At 40.3% G+C, this 22,209-nt stretch overlaps 2 protein-coding genes and 1 long non-coding RNA gene across 7 annotated transcripts in view; 1 reads left to right on the forward strand and 2 right to left on the reverse strand.

The window, feature by feature from the left end:
* The window catches only part of ESCO1 (establishment of sister chromatid cohesion N-acetyltransferase 1), a 38,796-nt gene extending 22,666 nt beyond the window's left edge, over positions 1 to 16,130 (reverse strand). For 2 of the 4 annotated variants that reach the window (XR_005725219.1, XM_040264711.1), the window contains exons 1-4: positions 14,221 to 16,130; positions 6,354 to 6,439; positions 4,439 to 4,541; positions 1,936 to 4,032 (exon numbers count right to left, since the gene is read on the reverse strand). Coding sequence is in view for 2 of the 4 variants with exons in the window: in XM_040264711.1 (XP_040120645.1) it covers positions 1,936 to 3,468 (1,533 nt within the window). In the remaining 2 variants the exon portion in view is untranslated. Of the gene's footprint in view, positions 1 to 1,935; positions 4,033 to 4,438; positions 4,542 to 6,353; positions 6,440 to 10,659; positions 10,863 to 14,220 lie in introns of those variants that run through there. The other 2 variants (XR_005725220.1, XM_040264712.1) reach the window with 2 other exon arrangements.
* A 915-nt stretch (positions 16,131 to 17,045) lies between these two features.
* LOC120881128 overlaps positions 17,046 to 22,209 on the reverse strand; it is an 18,079-nt gene continuing 12,915 nt past the window's right edge. Inside the window, exons 2-3 of the long non-coding RNA XR_005725221.1 lie at positions 21,315 to 21,317; positions 17,046 to 17,132 (exon numbers count right to left, since the gene is read on the reverse strand). This is a non-coding gene — a long non-coding RNA (uncharacterized LOC120881128). The remainder of the gene's footprint in view (positions 17,133 to 21,314; positions 21,318 to 22,209) is intronic.
* The window catches only part of SNRPD1 (small nuclear ribonucleoprotein D1 polypeptide), an 8,036-nt gene continuing 3,581 nt past the window's right edge, over positions 17,755 to 22,209 (forward strand). Inside the window, exons 1-2 of one of the 2 annotated variants that reach the window (XM_040264714.1) lie at positions 17,755 to 17,930; positions 21,103 to 21,179. In XM_040264714.1, coding sequence (XP_040120648.1) covers positions 17,917 to 17,930; positions 21,103 to 21,179 — 91 coding nt within the window. In that variant the 5' untranslated portion in view covers positions 17,755 to 17,916. The remainder of the gene's footprint in view (positions 17,931 to 21,102; positions 21,180 to 22,209) is intronic. The other variant, XM_040264715.1, reaches the window with a different exon arrangement.

The following is a 22,209-nucleotide window of genomic DNA, read 5'->3' on the forward strand; positions in this document are numbered from 1 at the left end:
TTCATGTACACCCATGGCGGATTCATGTCAATGTATGGCAAAACCAATATAGTATTGTAAAGTAAAATTTAAAAAAATAAATAAAAATTAAAAAATAAAATAAAATTTGTAAAATCCAAATACTTTAAATTCAGCCCAAAGAATTCAGAAGGCCAATCAGACAGATGCTTAGCCTTACTAACCATCATTTTTCAGTATTTTTGAGACTGACACCATGTAATAATAAGAAGAAAAATTGCAGACAGCCACAGAAAAAGTTTTCAAATGGTGTAAGGTTTGCTTTTTTACACTCTTCTACTTCCCCAAGTATAAATCCAGCTAGATTCTGAAGCCAGTCAATCTCGGTTGAAAGCCTGGCTCCATCACTTACATGTTACACAGATCTCTAAGCTTCACTTACATCTCTAAGCCTCACTCTCCTCACCTGTAATACGTGGACAGTAATAGAACTCACGCTGTAGAATGTGGTGACAATTATATGAAGCTCTCCTTTGCTTAATAAAGAAGCAGTGTTCATTAAACAAAAGCTATTATGATGGCTTCACTAAACATCTTAGTACTTATGGGAAGAAGAAAAATCTCTAAGTGACTAGTATAATGTAAGTTCATTAAAGGGGGGACACAGACCATCGTCTATAGCCTTATTAGCACGGTGTCTCGAATGCAGCAGGCATTCAATATGTCTTGAAACGATATGTTCAACACCACATCTCCTAACCACTCTTTATGATAGTAATCACATTGTTGGTATCAGTGAAAAAGTTGGAAACAACGTAAAAGGGCTTTCACAGAGGAAACCATAAATAAAGTGTGGTATATTTTTTTACAACTATTAAAATACCCATATATCAATGAGAATAAACAACGATCTATTTTGGGGGCTTCTGACACAAACCCTGACTCCTTACTCACTCAAATTTGCTTCTAGACCTAAATGCCTTGAAAGAGAACTTTAAATCACTTGTAAAACTTTCAAGTGACTTTTCTTTCTCAAATTATCTCCTTATATCCAGAGTATGTCACTGTAGAAAGAATTAAGGACTGAAAATCAGGACATCTGAATTCAAATCTCTTTGTGCCACAAAACACATGGCCTAACCCACATTCTTCTACTGCTCTCAGCTTTCTCATTATAAAATCAAATAACTGAAACAAAATTGGTGGAGTTTTAAAAATCAGTGTTATAGAGTGCTAAAGTTCTGCCTACTGATTTTATATAATGATATTTTAACTACATCTTAATTTGGAAAGAAATGGTTCAGCTGCTTTTATAAAGTTCCAAAACTACTTCTTAGGTATTCAAGTTTCTTCCAGCTATTTAGATTCTGTTTTTCAATTTACTTTCCCATTTACAAAATTTTTGCCCACTACAATTTTATTCTTAGCCTGAAGACTGAATTATTTACTTCCTTCAGGCATTTATTTGCCAACTGTTCAAAATGGCTGCACAAGTCAAAGCAAAAGGCATTTCTGCTAGAAATATTCAAGTTTTATCAGGTGGTGAAAAGTTGACTTGTGCCAGATGAAGTTATTTTAACAACTTGATCAGAACTGAGCCCAATTTCAAGTTCCACATTTTAGTCACTCACTATGAAACAGTTTCTTTGGTTATAATTAATAGAAAAAGGAAACAAACCAGTGTGTTAAATGAAAATGAAAAGCTAGAATGACAGGTTTGTGCTTCACATAAAATAAAAATGAAGGGTGAAAATAAGGAAACAATGACAAGCATTCATGTAAATATGAGCCATCTAAAGGAGTCAGTAAGTTCTATCACTCACTACAAGACTGGGTTAATGAAACTCTCACTAATTCCTTACCAAATAACTCTTCCATCTTTTACAACTTAATTCTTAAGCTAAAGTACATTATAAACACTTAATTCTCATCAGAAAATACTCAGACACCTCCAGATACATAATGAAAATAGATTACCTTATCCGGTCTTGATTCAAAAGCATCTTTCTTCTCCTTATCCAATGGCTGGTCAGGAGGTGGTTTTATCTGATTACCCAAATGACAATTTTCAGGAGCCTTTTGGGGGATCTTATTCATTTCAACTGCAATATCATTAGGTTTAACATCTTCAGAATTAACTTCCTTCATTTCTTCCTGCTGGCAAGCTTTATTTTTATCACCATATGGTTTTGACCCTAAAAATGTACTTTGAGTCACTTGCTGATGCGTTTCTAACGCAGGTAGTGAAAAACTGGTTCGTAATAAGCCCAATTTAGGGGAAAATTGAGAGTCTAATTTATTTTGCTGCACAGAGTTAAATTTTGAGAGTTTAATTTTAGTCCAGTTGGAGTTCTTTTTAGTTGAGTTGTTTATTCCATTTAGTATACATTTCACAGGCTTTGTTTTTCTACTGGGGAAGAAACGATTACATTGGACGTCCTGATTCGTTTCCTTCTGATGAAGTATTTGTCTTTCAGTCTCTGCTTCTTCCAACTTTATTTCTGTAGGCTTCTCCTCCTTTACATTTTCCATTTGTGAAGATTCCTTTTTTACCTCTACAGTATCTGACTCAATTTCACCAGCAATTTCTTCACAGAGCTGGAGAATGCTCCCGCGTTTGCTTGTTCCTGCTTGCTCCAGCCCGTTGTCTACCGTTTGTTCAGGCACTGATGGCTGTGGACTTTTTTGGGATTTTGCACTAGTATTCACTTGTGTGTGAACCGACTTCTTCATCTCGTTCTTTTTAGAGACCACTGAGGCAGCCACTTTGGATCTTTTTATCTCAGAAGAAGATTTTGTTTCTTCTTTTCTGGTATTCTGCAGACACTTTTCAGATCCTTTTATGCACTGAGAACTAGAAGTATAAGCCGTCTGATGCTCCACTTTGCGCTTTTTTCCTTTGGGGGAATTGATCGCTTCATTAGTTACAGAATTTTCTTCCTCTTTAGAATCAGGCTTTATTTCCAATACTTTTCTTTTCACATGTTTCTGATTTGTTTTAGCTTTATTAGATTTACTCTGAGTATTGCTACAGTGCTCTTTTTTTGTTGGTGGCAAACTCTGTTTAACTGCTTGAGCCTGACCCTGAATTTCTCTACTACGCAGAGACCTTGTTGAAACCTCTGTTAGCTGTTGTAGTCTTTGTGATCTCCGGTTCAGCTGTTCATTTGATTTAGGGGTTTCGTGCACTGATTTTTTCTGAGATATTTTCTTCTGTTTTGTAGATTCCTGTTGTGAATGTCCCTTTACAGTCACCATATTTTTATTAGTAGGTTTACTGGCTCTTTTATCAGTGGATGCTGACCTTGTGCTCATGCATGTTCCTAATTCAGGCTGATTTACTTTACTTTCATTGGAAGATTTAACCAGTGATTTTATAGCTTCCTTTGGATCTGATTTTTTGGCTAGATTCTTTTGAGAACCTTGAACCTGTGTTTCTAAATTCTTATCTTCATTCTTTTTAATAACACTGGAGGAATTTTCTTTTGATTTCTCCTGAATGGACATCATTCCTGAGTAAGGTCCTCCTTTTCTGAGTATTTTCGAAATTTTTGTGTCCTAGTAAATAATAAATGCTGAATGTCTAGTATTATTACTGAGCAGGTCTAAAAAAATCAACTGATACTGATACACATTTTCAACAAAAGACTAGTATGCTAAGATTTCTGTCACCCTTATGGCATGAAGGCTGAATGATATTTGCTTTACTTTGGACAAGGCAATAGATATTTGAGGAAAATTTAAATCTAAGCTGATATTTTCAGAACTTTTTATGACAAAAATTTTAATTCAAGTTTCATCTGTTTTGTTAATGTTTCAATTAAATTCGTTTTCAGGCCTAGCCCTATGACTGGAGAAGTTATTTATCACTGACCTGTCTGTTTTGACAAAGTTTTTGAAAATCTTTTTCTTCTGAAGTCTACAGTTATTGGACTTTGATTCATTAGAAACATGTCTTACAGCTAACACGTTTCTTTCCTTGTTTGCTGAGTCTCTGGATTTAAAGTTCTTATTTAACCACGTCCGTTTAATAAAATACTCTATTAATATAGATTTCCTTTTGTGCTGCCATTTCTGGAAAAATAAAAAAACAAACATTAAATTTTGTACAATCCAAGCATTTGGCAATGCTAACACTACAAAGAAATAACCACAACTTACAAAAAATGTTACTCTCTCTTTCAATTACTGAGTGTGTATACTTAGAATACACTTTAAAACTGTATAAGCAATTGTTGTTGATTACACAGCTGTAAGCTGCTGTGGGTTAGGCTTTGCTGTGGGTGTGGGTAGGCTTGGTGCCTCATTAGGGGTTTGGCTCCATTTTACTGTTTGTGTCTCTTCTGGGGCCAAGCTGAAGGGGCAGCATACTTAAGGCTAACAGAAAAAAAGTATCCTAAGTATAGACTTATAAATCGAAAACCTGTCTTAAATAAACAGAGAATAGCTGAAAATCAATCTACTCCTTGAGGTTACTTACATCTCCTTTCCCACAAGAAACATTTGATCTTTCAGCCACCATAACTCATAAGAATTTGACAAACTCATTCCTTATAATTTCCTTTTAACACATTATACAGCACCTAAAAGTAAAATATTGAGAAATGTTTATAAAGTACAAAGATGTAGTTATTTACATCTCATCTATTAATCAATATATTAATCTATACTCCATAATTTTGTCTGTAGTCCATGGGGTCGCTAAGAGTTGGACACGACTGAGCAACTTCACTTTCACTTTTCACTTTCATGCATTGGAGAAAGAAATGGCAACCCACTCCAGTGTTCTTGCCTGGAGAATCCCAGGGACGGGGGAGCCTGATGGGCTGCTGTCTATGGGGTTGCACAGAGTCGGACATGACTGAAGTGACTTAGTAGCAGCAGCAGCAACATTAGTTTTCAGAGCTCCATTTACACGTAACACTTAAGTATAGTATTTCGAATCTGAAGTAAACTATGGCACGTGCATCCAATGAAGTAAGCTTTTCTATTTCAATTTTACATTTTAGAAAAACTTTGTAATTAAAAAAAAATCGTAATACAAACATACAGTGGTTAAGCTAGTAAAGCAAGTCCTACTTTGAGGAAAAATAGAGCACATAAATAATTATATTGATAGAAAAATAGTGACACACAGTAAAAAGGCAGATTTAAATACACAACATTTATGTCTACTCTCATGTAATACTTAAAAAAAAAGCAACAGATTAAAATGAAGCAAGACAAAACCATAAACCCAAAGGATAAAGAACAAAAGTGTAGATGATAAAAATTAAAAGTACAGAAGCTACAAAGAAGGACAAATAACCTCCAAACTCAAAGAAACCTGATCCTAAACTGGAAATTGAGGAAAGCCAAGTGAGCAGCAACTCTACTTAAACTAGAGGATCTCTCAAGAAGCAGAAATGGGCAGTACCACAAGATGGGGAGAAAATGGGACTCACAAAAGGGGAGAGATCCCCACACAGCCACCTCAATTATTGCCCCGGTGAATGGGGAAACAAAAATATGGTGTTTCAGTACAACAGAACACTCAGCAATCAAAAGGAACAAAGTACTTGGAACCACGTGAATGAACTTCACAATCATGGTGCTGAATGAAAAGGGCTAGACACGAAGAGTACATAAAGTATTTTACTTTTATGAAATTCTAGAAAAGGAAAACTTATCTATAGTAACAGAAAATAGATGAATCACTGCCTGGGGTAGAAGTAGAGGGAGAGAGAGACTTTTGGAGGTAATGGAAATGATCTCTATCGTGATTGTGATGGTAGTTCCAAGAATGTGCAAATCTGTCAAAATCCACCAAACTGTACACTTTAAAAGGCTGCCATTTTTTATACATACATTATGCTTTAATGTACCCTTGCCTGGAAAATCCGATGGATGGAGAAGCCTGGTAGGCTACAGTCCAGGGGGTCACAAATAGTCGGGCACGACTGAGTGACGTCACTTCACTACTTATGCTTTAATAAATCTGCCCATAAAATAGAACTATAAGTAACTCATATGGTCCTACAACTGAGAAACACTGTTAAACCAAATAAAGCAAGGTGCATAACAGGGCGGACTTCCCCTTGTCATAAAAAGAAAAAAGGAAGACAGTGGGAGGAAGGAAAGGTATAGAAACGTATGCTTGCCTGTGAACACAACAGGTTGGAAGGATGCCCAAGAAACTAGTAACAGTGAAGACTTCCGAGAAAGAGAACTATGGGACCAAGTGCAAGAAGTGTGGGAAAAAAATGCTTACTTTTCACTATATATTCCATTTTATTATGTGAACATACAATCTTGTCCAAAAAAAGTTACATTTCTCTGAATATATTTATGTGTATTTGGCATACTGACCAATTATCTCTGACCAATTATCTCTTATAACAATATAAGCTACTTACCTTATTGAAATGAAAATTACATATAATTTTTTTCTTCAAGTTGATAGATGATGCTTCTAATAATTTCCATGTGTTTGGCTGTTAATCTTAAAAAAAAAAAAGAATTCCATACGGATAAAGTAAAACAATCTATTAAAAAACATGAGAATACAAAAACAGTATCATCTATTAACTGTCTATTAACTATGAGAACAACCTGGACTAAGCTAGACTAACAATGGCTTAGTGACAATTTTTCACTTGATACACAAAAATCTTGCAGTTCAATATGGTTACATCCCATTTTCTTATACCGTATAATAAATTTGGTTTTTCTCTGAAAATAATCACTATCTTCTACCCCAAACCCCACCTTCATGGAAGGAGTATATTATTTTCCTTCCCATCAGAGGCTCAGCTTGACCATATGTCTTACTTTGGCCTCATGGTGCACAGAGCATACTTCCCTATCCCTACAGCTTTGCCGTCTGATGACTTGGCCAATGGGATGTTAGCAGAAAAGATACAGAGAGATCTAAAATGTCTTTGTGCAATTGGCCTTGCCCTCTTGCTACCTCTGCCATTACCAGAAGAGGAGTTTCAGCAGGTAGATGCTGCCTCTTCAGCTTAGGCCCCAGAAGAAACATAAACAGTAAACCGGAGCCAAACCCCTAATGAGGCAGCAAGCCCACCCACACCCACAGCAAAGCATAACTCAAGTCACTTTAACATAAATCACCTAACCCACAGCAGCTTACAGATGTATAATCAACAACAATTGCTTACACAGTTTTAAACCACTGAGTTGTAGGGCAGTTTCTCATACAACAATAACTGACTAATACATATTATAGTTAAATTTTCTGGGAAGCCCCAGATTTTCCCAAGATTAAGCCTCAGAGGTTTACCTTCCCAGGTGGCACAGTGCTAAAGAACCTGCCCGCCAATGCAAGAAATGCAGAGAGACACAGGTTTGATCCTTGGGTCAGGATTCCCTGGAGTAGGAAATGGCAACCCACTCCAGTATTCTTGCCTGAAAAATACCATGGACAGAGGAGCCTGGCAGGCTACAGTCCATAGGGCGGCAAAGAGTCGGACATGACTGAGCAACTGTGCACGCGCACACACACAGACACAAACCTCTGAGGTACAATTACTTGAAAAAACTCATTTAAAGTCCTTTATTACTTAAGCACCAACAACTTTAATTTTAAAAATTATGAATTACTTTACACCTTTTCCTCCCAATTTCTAAATATTTTAACATCTCGCAGTTGTGTCCTAACAGAACAAAGAAGTTAACTGATACACCAATCTACAGTATTCGTCACTCACCCGTTCAGTTATGCTAAGGATTAGTTCACTTTAGTTTGCCCTATATGTTAAATCATTATTAACCTAGCATTATATACCTTAATAACATCCCTTTCTATTAAATAAAATCTTGTAAAAATGCATTCTCTCACCTGTTAACAAACTGACAAGATCCCTCCACAAGCCAAAGCTAGCTTCTTAATAGAATTCTAATAAAATCAATATTGGGGCCAAAAAACAATAATCAAACTTAACATAAAATGATCACTTCAGAAAATCCACAACACTTATATAGAAAGATAATTTACAAGACACATGTTAGAAAGTACCTGAGAATTTAAGAGTACTCCCAATTTCTGCATTGTGCGTTATAATAAAATATATTCAAATTTTAATCATTAAAGCATTTAGATTACATCACCCAAAATATTTTAAGTTTAAAGTGATATTGTAAAAATCATTTTACAATTGGGAATTCTCTGCCAGTCCAGTGGTTAAGACTCCAAGCTCTCACTGCCAAGGGCCCAGGTTCAATCCCTGGTCAGGGAACTAAGATCCCACAAGCAGTGTGATCAGGAATAAAAAAAAAATTTTTTTAACTGAGATATAATTTGAGATGGACTATAAAATTCACCTAATTATACAATTTAGTGGATTTTAATATGTTCAGAGTTGTATACTAATTGTCACTAAGTCCAAAATCTTTTCACCACCCAAGCCCATCTGCAGGCATTCCCTATCCCCAACCCCATTCCAGTCCCTGAGAGTTACAAATCCACTCTCCATGGACACGGATTTCACTATTCTGGCTGTTTTATACAAATGAAATCATCAACACACGTGGCCTTTTGTGGATGGCTTCTTTTGCCTCCCTGGTGGCGCAGAGGTTAAAGCGTCTGCCTGCAATGTGGGAGACCTGGGTTCGATCCCTGGGGCAGGAAGATCCCCTGGAGAAGGAAATGGCAACCCACTCCAGTACTCTTGCCTGGAGAATCCCATGGACGGAGGAGCTTGGTGGCTACAGTCCATGGGTCGCAAAGAATCGGACACGACTGAGTGACTTCACTTTCTCTCACTTAACGTTAACGCTTTCAGGGCTCAAGTAGAGTTGTTTAGTTGCTAAGCCGCATCCGACTCTTTCATGACCCCACGGACTGTAGCCCATCAGGCTCCTCTGTCCATGAGATTTCCCAGGCAAGAACACTGGAGTGGGTTGCCACTTCCTTCTCCATTCAGTAGGTTTGCAGCATGTATCTGTAATATCTTGTTCTTTACTGGCAGATACTATTTCACTGTATAAATATATCACAGTTTATTTACCTATCCATTAGTAGATAAATTGTTTGATGGGATGTTTCTACCTTTTGGCTATCATGAGCAATGCTATGAATAATCCTGAATGAGTTATCATGTGAACATATGTCTTCAAGTTTCTTGGATATATACCCAAGAATATAACTGCTGGGCAATATGGAAACTCTATGTTTGAGACTGGTGGCTTGTCAAATTCATAACCTCTTCTGAAAATTCACCATGTCCGCAGGTACCTGCTTTAAAAAACAAAGGTGGGGGCCTTCAGGGAGTTCATAAGTAGTTAATATTCTGAACCTCCTGTCCCTACGCTCTCCAGCTGATTCCTGACACCAAAGCAGCCAATATGATGCAAGGTTTCCAATCTTGCCACTACTAATATTTTGGAGCAAATAAAAATCTTTGACAGGGAGTATGGAGGTGTGGGCATGGAGGATGTTTTAACAGTTAGCATCCCTGGTCTATACCTACTAGATACCAGTGGCACTTTGCCCTCAGTTGTTACAATCAAATATATTCATATTCTCAGACAATACTGAATGTTTCCTGGAAGGCAAAAATCACCCCTGGATGAACATTTGGCTTACCTTGTAAGTTAGCCAAATGCCAGAGCTGCACCTTTTCTCAGCAACCTTCTGAGTCCTGAACTAACTTCTGATTTCTGTAAAGCCTAGTGTTGGTGATTCCTGTTTACTCCTTCCACAAGATCTGGCTCTACAAATACAGTCTTCTCTTCCTTATTTCTCTGTGTATCCTGCCAATCCATTCATTATCCCCTATTTAGGGTAATCCAAGTGTTTCTCATGTTCTAAAGTGCCCAATAAATACTTAGAAATTAAAAAAACATGTTAAGGAACATAAAATTAAATGAATTACCACTAGCCAAAAACATATAAAATGTTACAACCGAAGCAACAATAAACCATTAACAGAGAATGCAACAGGAACATACAGTAATACAAGGTACTGTCCCTAATAAATTTTTCCAAACATTCAAAGACAAAAATCTCTTTATTACACTAGATTTATAATAGACATTCAGTAAAACAACGTTATTCTCAACATCAGTAGTTAAAACTCAAGACAGACAATTTAATTTTTTAAATTCTCTTCCTCCACCAGTCTCTTACAAATTAGTATTCCCCAAGGTTTGGTTTCTTACCACAAAAGACACATTAACTCATTTCATTTATACTCATACTTTCGATTACTACCTGTAGACCACTAACATACAAACGAATAGCCCAACACAATTTCCATCCCTAGTGCTACTCAGATTTCCAACAACAAACTGGACATATACATCCTGATGTCTTAAAGGCACCTTAAATTCAGCTGTCAGTCAAGTCAGTCCACTATCGCCATTCTCCACAATTTATTATACTACCATCTACCCACATCAAGAAAATAAAGCCCCAAAAATGAATATGACAGCAACAATGACAACAGGAACATTTCATTTCCTAATATCAAGTTCTTAGAACAGTTCCTAGAACCGTAAGCAGTTATTAAGTATTAGTTATAATAATTAGCTGTAATAATATACTGATGTAACATTTTTTATGAAAAGAAAGCATGAAAAAGAAAATGTTTGTCTTAATTATGCCTCATTTCACTTAACTACTTGTCAACTCTTTCCAGATTACCATTATCCCTTTCAGCTTCAGTAATTACATTAATTCTAAACTATTAAATTATTTACCTTAAAGCAGTAGTTCTCAAAGTGTGGTACAGGGATCCTGCAGATTCCAGAGACCCTTTCAAAGGCTCATGAGATTAAAATCATATACCAGTAAAAGATCAATTCAAACTGCAAACAGACCAATGAAATTAATGCAACACCATATGAGAAGGATATAGGTATAGTTTCAGACTCCACACCACAACTAACTGTTAAGAAACTACCACTTGTTGAGTTTTGTTGTAAAGTCAAAGAAGAGTATCACAATTAATTCAAAATGTTATTCAATTACTCCTCTCAACACATTCCTGTGCAGCTGGATGTACGCTTCAAACAGAACATAAAGACTGAATCCAGAAGCTGATAGGAGAATCCAGCTGTCTTCTATTAGGTCAAACAATAAGGAGATTTACAAAAATGTAAAACAGTTGCTATTCTTTCCCTAATCTTTTTTTGGGGGGCAGGGGGGAAATAGTAGTTTTGCATTTAAAAAGTTATTTATGGGAGGGAGTTTGGGAAAGATGATACTTGTATATTTACGGCTGAGTCCCTTAGCTGTTCACCTGAAACTACCACAACACTGTTAATTGGCTATACCCCAAAACAAAATAAAAAGTTTAAAGTTTGAAAAAAAAGAGACTATGCTTAGGGTTCTCATATACAACATGTACGGGAGAATATCTAAAAAGTTATTTATATTAACCTGTAATTATTTATTAGCTATTTATTATATATTATATATATTTAAATTAATATATAGTAACTGCCAATAGATATAACAGACATAAAAGCTATTTGGAGTCCTATATAATTTTAAGAATGTAAAGGGAAAAAAAAAGAAGAATGTAAACAGATCCTGACCAAAAAGCTTAAGACCACTATATTAAAGTAACACTTAAGAGAATTCCTTGGCAGTCCAGGAGTTAGGATTCTACCTTTTCAAAGCCAGGCAATGAAGATCCTGCGAACTATGAGGTGTGGCTGATAAAATAAAAATTTTAAAAGTAACATCTTAAACCCCATTTTAATTTATATACTGAGCTTTATCTCTTGTGAATTTCACATACACAGCCATAAATCTTTAAAGTAAGCTGAAGAGAGCAGATGACATAAATCTTGACTTCTTCAGGTGTACTATAATGCAACTAAGCATAAAATGTAGCTCTCGCAAAAAAGAAGACAGGGTGGTCAGGTCAACAGAATGTTATTCGTCAGAAGTAACCACAGTAGTTGATAGAACTTAGGCAGAGAGCGAGCCAAAGAACTTTTACTGTGCCAAGAAAAAAGGATGCACAGAAAAACATTAAAGTCTAGGCTTGCAGAGGGGGGATGGGGGGGTGGGGGGGGGGGGGAAAAAGAGTCCTTAAGCAAATTATGTATGGTTAAAATCTCACTGGAGTTAGTTTCTAACTACCGTCTCAACTTCTGATCACTTTCAGTTGAGGTTATTCAACTTACTCACAAAGTGTAATATAAATCAGGTAACAAATCTCCTGATAAACATTTTAACTATTAAAAATCCATTGTGCAATGCCAGTCTCCTTCATTATTAGAATAATTACAGTCAGCTTTGTGCTGTAATGAATGACCAAGCTAAAAAGGGCCACCCAGCAAAAGGGGTTAATGACATTCATTAATTAGGGCCTTTCCCCAGTTCTGGAAGCATAATGTATTGATTTAAAGGGCTAACACAAAATCTTGCTTGAAGCTGATGTTAAAACAATTACTTTTCCATTACAAAATCATAATACTAATCAACGAATTTTCTTTACCCAAGAAATAGTAAGATGAACAGATGTGCATAAAGAAGGACAAGTTTTCTTCTAAGCCGGGTACTTCCAAAGTCACACATCTGACCTAGGGGCATATACTGCATTCTGCCTAAAAAGGGGAAGTGTCTGTGTTACAGCTTTCTCACTTCCGCACAAGCTCTAGGCCTCAATTTGCAGCTTCCAAATTAAGCACTTTTCATCCTACTCTCATATTTAATTCCACGGTGAGATTTTTTAGCGTATTAGTCTCTAAGTCGTGTCCAACTCTTTGCAACGCCATGGACGTGGCCCGCCAGGCTCCTCTATCCATGGGGTTTTTTTAAGTTTTTCAAATTAAACACAGTTCCACTGCCGCTGGTGCCGGGCGTATTAAAGACCTGATCAGAAGTCGCTGAATATAGCATAATTCACGGCATTCAAAATATTTTAAACTGAACTCGTGCTTTACCCAGCTTTTAAAAAAATGTTGAGGTGGGAAAAAAACAAAGTACACCCACATCCTACTGTTCTACTAAGTAGCATTCTTTTGTTGGTTCCTGCAAAGGCTATTTACTGAAACGGCATTTGATAATACTATCTAAATACTCTGTGCTGCAATTACTTCCTGCAGAAAGAATCCCTTTTCAGCCATCCAAAGGCTACCGGAAAACAAGGTTCACAGTACTTTTCAAACCTCAAAGCTTACTCCTTCCTCCTCCCCCGCCCCGTCTCCTGGAAAATACTGTGCGTGTGTTACTCACTCAGTCGTGTCCGACTCTGCGACCCCATGGGCCTGCAGCCTGCCAGGCTCCTCTGTCCATGGGATTCTCCAGGCAAGAATACTGGAGTGGGCAGCCATTCCCTTCTCCAGGGGATCTTCCCAACCCGAGTATCGAACCTGGGTCTCCTGCACTGCAGGCATTCTTTAGCATCTGAGCCACTAGAGAAGCCTTACTGTATGAGGTGGGTTTTCAATTAAAAAAAAAAAATTGGGGGCATGGGGGAGGGGAAGCTTGAGGGTGTGGGAGAGGGAGTGTTCTCCAGTTTTTGGAGTAGCTCTCTCTCCCATTCTGCCCGAGGAAAACAACCCGCGTTGTAAAATAATCTTATGAACAGGGATCAAAATCGAGGACTCAACTCCCTTCTGCTCCCATCTATCTATACAAACTTCGCGATGGCCCTCAACAAACCCAATTTCTACTCCAGAGCCTGGCCTGCGCCCAGATCCTCGGGTCCAACCAGAATCCCTCTCTGACCTTGGACCCAGGCCACCGCTCCCCTCCCAGGCTAAGGATCGTGAAGCCGGGATCCCCACAGCCCAGCCCGCAGACTGCAGAGGCCTCGGGGTTCACGCCGGGTCAGTGGGTGGGCGGCGGGCAGCAGAGCGAGCCGCAGGACCGCAGCTCCGCCGGGGCTGGAGCAGCGGCTTCGGGGGAGAAGACCGGGACGAGGCCCGGCCACCTGCGGGCCGACACCGCCCCGGCCGCCGCAATGGCTGCACGCCGCCACGGGGCTCCAGAAGCCCCGGCGAGACCCTGGCCACGACCCCTCAATACCTCCGACCTCCCAGCGGGCCGCGGCAGGTGATGCGGCGGCCAGGCAGCCGAGCCGCGCAGGTTGGTTGCCAGCCTCCGGCGACCGCGTCCCGGAACCGCCCACTCCCTCCCGGGGGCGCCCGAAGCCGAGACCCTAGGAGAAGGAAAGGCGTGCGAGGCGACGCGACCCCAGAGGGTGGGACGGGAAAGGCGAGAGGCGTCCGGCTCTCCGGAGGGGCTGGCCACAGGGAGACGAGGACGACAGAGGCGGCGGGGCGGGCGGGACGCTCGCCTACCTTCCTCGCTCCCGGCCGAGGGTCCGACGCGAGCCAGCAGACCGCCTCACATCCGGGTATCGGGAGACACTCAGCTGCTTCTGCCGCTGCCGCCGCCGCCTCCTCTCCCGCGGCACAGAAACGCCAAACTTCCGGCGACGACGGCGACGCCTCGCCCGTCAGATGGGAGTTACCTGGGACCGTCTTGGGCGCGCTTGCGCAACGCTCTTCTGCCCGAACCCGCTCCGTTGACGTGCCCAGAGGCTGAAGATGGCCGCCACGCTCGCTGCGTGTCACGCCGTTTTTCACCCCGGCCGGGACGGCGGGGCGTCGGGGAGAGGCGAGCCCTCGTCCGGCCGCAGCGCAGGCGCGGTGGGAGGCCTCGCGTGCGCGCCTCCACGGGTGGGCGCCTTGTACCCGACCGGCAGCCGCTTCCCTTGTTTCCCCCGGGTCGTCTCGGAATAAAGCCACCCACGCCCCCAGCGGTGGAGGTTTGTCTTGAAGATCCGTCGCCAGCGGTTCTTCTGTTGGTTGCAGGTACTGCTCTCTGCGACTTCCAGTTCAGATACCTCTCATCTTCCACACGAGCCAGTGTACAAAAAAGGGGAGGCGACTGATCCGTTCTCCCTCCTTCCCGGCATTGCACTCCAGCGTCTCCCCAAAATGCAGGGCTTCAGCGTCTCTTTGCACACTTTCCTCCTTGGACATCAGAGCACAAGAGTCGACAAGAAATTGTAGGAAGTTCCACCAAATAGTCACGGCGTGTGTTGAGACAAAAGCCTCCAAAGATTGAATCCAGGATCCTAGGATTCTTGATTCTACACTGCTTTTGAACACGCCCTCTGTGCTTCTCTTTGCTTATTTGTAGGACTGTGAAGATGGGTAAATGAGTCCTCTTGCCTTTGAGAATCTGAAGAGGTGATCATAAGTAGATTCTCCCCATGGTTTTTACTGCCCTCCTATTTTGAAGCCAAGTCCACCCCAATATACCCTTCTTAAGTTGGTGAAACCTGATTTTTTTTTTCATCATCTTCCATAAAACTTTCTGGAGCTGCCTGTCAGTTTAGTCTGGAGAGGTGCTATGGTTTAAAAACCAAAATGAGAGCTCTTGGTGGGTGAAGCCATTGGCCACACCACCATATCTTCTGATAATTGGCAAAAACCTGTCTGCCGCCCCTCACCCCCACATCCCCAATCCTTGACAGTCATTTGTCCCTTGGTCAACACAAGTTTAAACATACCCGTTTATGCGGGGATTTTTTTTTTTTTTCCAGTAGTAAATACAAGAGTTAACAGTCATCATCAACTGATTGTTGGGAGGTTGTAGGACCCAGAATATGGATGGGCAGCTCTAAATTAGGCATGGATTTTCCACTAAGCAGAAGGTCTATGCCCTTAATGCCAGGGAGTAGACTGCCAACCTGATTAAAGCTGGTTATCTACTACTGATAAAATATCTGACTTATCAATACATTTACCTTCACCTTTAGATTGTCAAGACAATTGGTGGAATTTTTTTGTGTGTAAACCACTTTATCTGTAATAACTCAAATTCTGACATACACACCTACACAACCCATATTTACAAGTTTCCATTCCCCCAAAATTGGCTTTTGTTTTTTAAAAAAGATATTTATTTGGCCATGCTGGGTCTTAGTTGCAGCATGTGGGATCTTTTTGCTGCTGCATGGGAGGTCTAGTTCCCTGACCCTCGCTATGGGAGCATGGAGTCTTAACGACTGGATTACCAAGGAAGTTCCAGAGCCTCTGCTTCTGAGTTGTCTATTCACTGTATTTGTATTGGCCACAATCAGGAACCTGGAAATCCTTACAAAGGTTACACCATATAAAACCATATGTATTTATTTTTGATACATAACGAATTAATTGTTATTGTTTAGTTGCTAAGTCATGTCTACCTCTTTTGCAACCCCATGGACTGTAGCCTGTTGGTCTAATTTTACCCCTATCAAATTGTCCATAAAAAGATTGGTGACAATTCGTGTTGGTGAAGATTTGCATAAGTGAATTTGGTGAGGGTTTGCATGTTGCTAATGTTCAGTTGCTAAGTCATGTCTGACTCTTTTGCAACCAAAGACTGTAGCCTTCCAGGCTCCACTGTTCATGGGGTTTCCCAGGCAAGAATACTGAAGTGGGTTGCCATTTCCTTTTCCAGGGGATCTTCCCCACCCAGGGATGGAACCAGAGCCTCCTGCATTGGCAGATGAATTCTTTACCACTGAGCCACCAGGGAAGCCCTTATCATTAAGACATCCGCCTCTAAAAATTAATGGAACAGCTGTATTGCCCCGCTGGTTGCATTCTCATTTCCTTGTTCTTTTCTTTCTCATGGCCAATCTAAATACTTGTAACATACAAAGTGAAAGTGAAGTCGCTAAGTCGTGTCCTACTCTTTGCGACCCCATAGACTGTAGCCCGCCAGACTCCTCTGTCCATGGGATTCTCCAGGCAAGAATACTGGAGTGGGTTGCCATTTCCTTCTCCAGGGGATCTTCCCGACCCAGGGATCGAACCCAGGTCTCGCGCATTGCAGGCAGACGCTTTAACCTCTGCAGCACCAGGGAAGCCTTTTGTAACATACAAAACCTCAGCTAACTCCAAGAAGACAGAGGAGTCTCATTTTCAAACTGACCCTCTAGCTAGCAGCAAATAAAGGCTTTTTCTTTGTTCCTCCATTCTTGCTGACTTTATTTCAGGACTCTTGACGGTTTTATACTATGAGAGAGTAAAAATTCTTAAAAATTTTCAAGCTAGAAAATAAAAACAAAAATGATGGCCATTTGGTCCACATTGGATCGACAGGAGATTATTAGGAGCTGTTGGGAAGACAGGGGGATAGATGTTGAGAAGGTAGCACACATAAGTCCATTACAGTCTTGGTACTCAAATTGAGATCCATGGACTAGGGGCATCTGAAGGCTTGTTAGTAAAAATAAATAAATAAAAATAAAATAAAAAAAATAAAAAGGCTTGTTAGAAGTGCAGAATTTCAGACCCCATGCTGACAGAATTTCATTCGAACATTTCCTCCAGATGACATTGATGTTTGATGAGCAATGCCTCACAATATTCAGGAATTCTGATGACCAGGGATGAAGTCCAAGCTGGAGATACAAATTAAAGCCCTAGTTTTGGAGATCACCTGGACTAAAGGAGAAAGTATCCATTAGAGAAGTGTAACACGATCTCTAGATCTCTGGGCACCTTTTGAGGTTTGTGACCACAATTTAAAGTGAAAATAATCAGTTAAATTGTGTGATTTTCTTCAGGCACATAAAACAATGTTGAAGTTCCTGCTGTTGGAACAGAATTAGCATAATCCTCTGGACTTCTTCCAGAACTAACTTTCATTAAGAGTAAATCTGGTGCTGCATAATACACGGAGCCCTGCCCTACCCGTTAAGGGAATGTAATCTCAAATCTCCATACTGAAAGTCTCCTAAACCTGCCCTAAACACCCTCAGCAGTTGCTAGGCACACCTCCAACCGCCAGGGGCCGCCGTGGCGCTTCGCGCAGCCGGAAGGGAAAAGCCCAAGCACGGCCGCAGCGTTTCCGCCGTGCGTCCCTGCGCTCGGCGCGGTCTCTACGTCGGAGCCCCGAGAGTAAGTGTTTCCGGCCATTCATACGCCCAACCTCGGCTCTCGGTGGTCGGATTTCGTGTACTATCGGGCCGAAAGGGTGACGGCGCCTTTAGGATGAAGCTCGTGAGGTGAGGAGGTGACGGAGCGGAGTGGGGGCTCGGGAGGGCCGATCGGGGCCCGGAGCGGGAGGCCGGGCTGCTACCGATGCAGGAGGCGCGAAAGCCGCGTGCGCGCGCGGCCTGCCAACGGCCTCCGGCGCCCGCCACTGCAGCCGGGTCTGGCCTGCGCCCCCGCAGGCGCTCGGGCCTGGGCTTCAGACTGGCTCGTGCCGGGGTCCTGCCTGTCTTCCTAGAGGTGGAAATAAAGGCCAGACCGGGTGTTCCCACCTAGAGTCATAGAGGCCTTAGAGGTGCAGCGCCAGGCTCCCAAGCTCTTAACTCTGGGTAAAAGTCGGTAGACTTTGATTGGCGTCGAACTTGTGCTCTAGTCTGGATTACTTTTCTGCTTCGTCTTAGCATGCAGCAGAGGTTTACTAAGAAATAATGTAACCCAATTCCGAAATGTTTCAATCAAAAAAGTCAGACTTTTTTGATTTCGTAAGTTGTTTTCTTAGTGTGTTTTTTCCCCTCTTGTTGTTACTCCCTAGACTTTAAGTTATACAGTCTGCATTAATTCCCTGTAGAGTAAGCTTTTGATTTAGGAAGAATCTGTTTGCTGTATTTTTTGACTAATTACACAGATACTCGAGATTTCTTCTGGTTTGTATCTGTGTTTAAATTTGGCCGGTTAGTTTTGCATACTGAAGACGTGCTTATTGATTGAAGTAATTTATTCTGTACTCCCTGCAAATAGATTGGGTTTGGTGGTTTTGCTTGAGACTGAGAGGTGGAACATAGAAGCAGAGGTTTCTGATAACTAAGTTTCTATCTTAGCAGGCAGTTGTAAACTGACTTAGCTAGTTTACTGTCTGTTCAGTCAAGGATTGTCAGTGTCGACTAGTTTTTGGCCACCTGTTACACTGTCCGTTCATAATGGATTATTTTCTTTATTTTTTTTTTCTAGGCAGGGTCCCTGCCTTGTTGGAGTTCTATGTTTTGTGGTGAAGGCAGACGAGTAGATTTCTAGTACATTTGAAATAACGTATAAAATGCTCATTGTTATATTTAGGGTGGCATTTTAGAGAGTGCATTTAAGGTCAACTTTTTGTACATTGTTTTCCTTCCAGTTTTATTGAGATATAACTGGTGTGTGGTCAGTACCTGCCAACCTGAATCTATAGTTAAGTTTTATGTAATACTCTTTGAAATCAGTTTGTCTCATTTAAAGACAGTCCTCGTGACAGTGACAGAGTATTCCTATAAATTTTAATGAATGTACTGAATCCTATTCCGTGTCTTAGACTATAGAAACAAAATTTCTAGTACCTGAAGAATGTATTTTGCACCAGGAAAAATGGTTGTTTGTGTAAGTGGCTTGCAGATTTGGTTGACTTCTTTCGGTATCTCCGTTGGTGACATCATTATTATTTTACTGTCACCCTGATCAAAAACCTGGGAGTCATCCATGACTTATTCCTCTTGATGATCCTAATAATCTGATAAATTGCCAGGTTTTGGCAGATTTAAGTACCTAATAAGTGTCTTTCACTATTCTGTTTTCTTTGATTTTTTAATTTAATAGTGTGGTTTTGGATGCCATTTCAGTGGTATACTGAAGGATCCCATTTTACCTGAATATTTAAGTATTATCTGAGGATCTGAATTTCAGTAAGCAGAAGGAATTCAGATAGTGAAAGATTTATCAGAAAATAATTTTAATTTGTTTGGTTCCTGGCTTGGATGGTAGTGTTTCTTTCTCTTGCCCTCCATAAACCCTCCCTTGCCACTCCCATGACACCACTAAGCTGTTCAGACTTCCTTTTTTCCCAACCCAGGTTTTTAAATCTCACTTCTTAAAAGGTAAATGTCTCATACAGTGAAATTTAGCATGCATTTCCCAATTTTGAAAAGTGTATGCTGCTGCTGCTGCTAAGTCGCTTCAGTCGAGTCCGACCCTAGAAGACACCTACTTTGTCATCGAATGTGATGCTCCACTCCATTGATGAAAACCCTTCCGTTGTTCTCGTAGGAGAACTCTTTAACAGAGCTGGGGCATCCCCTGAAGGAAACGCTTCTCTACTCATTTTCTTGGACTTAATATTTCAGCAGTAATACCTATAGTTTCTGTGTACATTATGCTATTTCTTACTGTGTCTTTGCTTTTATCTCTCTTGCTGCATATATTAGCAACCTTTCAGACTTCTTGCTAGAAGTCCACTAAGATCTGATTCCTTCCTACTCATGCTACATTATATTCATGATTAAAATAAAAACAACCTGTGCGTATCTCCATAGTGCTTTAAATTTATGTAGTTACTTTAAAAAATTATTTTACGTCTCTTCTTCCTCTTAGAGTTTGAACTCCTTGGGGGCTTAGTCTTGCTCACTTATAATACTCATTACCAAGCACAGGGAGTACCAGGTAATATAGAATGGCATGTATTATTTATCAAAGAAATATCCTTGGACTGGATAAAATGTATTTGGATTCAGTTCATTAAGAGAGACTTTTTTCCTTGACAGCAAATATGGAAAGGGAAAGGATTTAGCACATGGGTTTTTCTTTATATGAGAGCAGGTTTGCGACTTGCTTTTATACAAGATCAAATAGTTTCCCCTTTTTTGATGGCTGTCTATACCTCTTAAAAAGTTACATTTTTAAGGCTGACTTCCCTTTGTGGAAACATTTTTGCCAACTCTTGGTGCTTGTTACAACCCAGGATTAGATATAAAGCTCCTGATCCCATCCCTCAAGTGGACTCTCCCTGTGGGGACATAGGGAATCCTCCAGTTGTTGGAATCCTACAGTTGTGATGGATGCTGTGGTAGAGTATACAGAGTACATACTATACTATAGACCAGAAATTTTGAATATGAGTTGCATATTAGATCATACTGTAGGATTATTGTTCACTTTCCTAGATGTGGTTGTGAATCTGTGAACTCTTCAATTTCCTCTGCATTGTTTCATAAGTTGGAGAGTAGAACAGGTGAAGTGAGGAATGGATGACTATTCAGTAAATGTTATTGAGGCCCCTTTCTATACAACTAGGGGAATTATAATGCACACTGTTAATGGGAATGGGTGCAGACAGCATCCAGAGCATGTTTTCTACATCTAGAAATTTCACTTTGACTTCATAAATGCGTTTTTGGAGTAGTAAAAGTAAAAACTTACTGTTTATTCTTAATGTCTTTATAGATTTTTGATGAAATTGAGTCACGAAACTGTAACCATTGAATTAAAGAATGGAACACAGGTCCATGGAACAATCACAGGTATGGAGATTGGACTGAGTTTATAACACTTTTTTCCCCCCTGTCTCTTTGACCTGCAGGCCAGAATTCTTTGTTTGGTTAATAACATTTATTTAGTACAAATCTCATTCCTTTTGTCTGGAGTATTACATGCACCTTCTTACTGTGTCTCCCCTTAAGCTCTTGTGCTAATACCAGAGTGGATTCAGGTTATCCTGTGTATAACCACTGTTTTCTTGATTTATGCCTTTTCCGCTTTCGCCTGTATGTGCCCCTTGGAGTGTTACATCTTCCAAAGCACATATTACTTTTATTAGAATTTTGTGTCCCCTGTTCAATGGTAAAGTCTTTGAAGATAGAGGATAGGGTTTCCATATCTGATTATCTTGGGTAAAACATACATGGGAAATGGGGAGGGGGTGATGAGGAACCATAATTTTACCTAAGCATAACATTTTTGAGTATTTTGTCTTTTTTTCTTAGATGTCTCTTTGCTTTAGTGATGTAAGATGTTTGATATGTAGTTTTATATTTAAAGCCACTATGATTCTTCACTAATAGTAGATGTTACACACACACACACACACCCCCCCCAAAGGGCAGATTTTTTAAAAGAATTGATGAAAGAAAATGCTATCTTAGCAGATGGCCCCATTCTACTCTCTGAAATATTTACATAACTGGTGATTTTTGTGAGTTTGCTAGAACTTTGCAACATCAATTGCTGTGAAAGGAAGTCCATGTAGTATAAGGTTTTGATACATACTGATCGTATCTAAGGAAGTATAGTTTTGCTGTTAAAATTCTGTGATTTTAAACAATGATTTAGTCTGCTCTAGCTCAGTTAATAATCCGCCTGCGATGCAGGAGACCCTGGTTCAATTCCTGGGTTGGGAAGATCTGCTGGAGAAGGGAAAGGCTACCTAGTCCAGTATTCTGGCCTGGAGAATTCCATGAACTGGATAGTCCCTGGGGTTTTGGAGTCAGACAGGACTGAGCGACTTTCACTTTCACTTCTGAGCTTTGTGTTACATGTTGTGGAGGAGGCTGA

This window comes from Oryx dammah, unplaced genomic scaffold (genome assembly GCF_014754425.2).
Source record: "Oryx dammah isolate SB20612 unplaced genomic scaffold, SCBI_Odam_1.1 HiC_scaffold_22, whole genome shotgun sequence".
NCBI lineage: Eukaryota > Metazoa > Chordata > Mammalia > Artiodactyla > Bovidae > Oryx > Oryx dammah.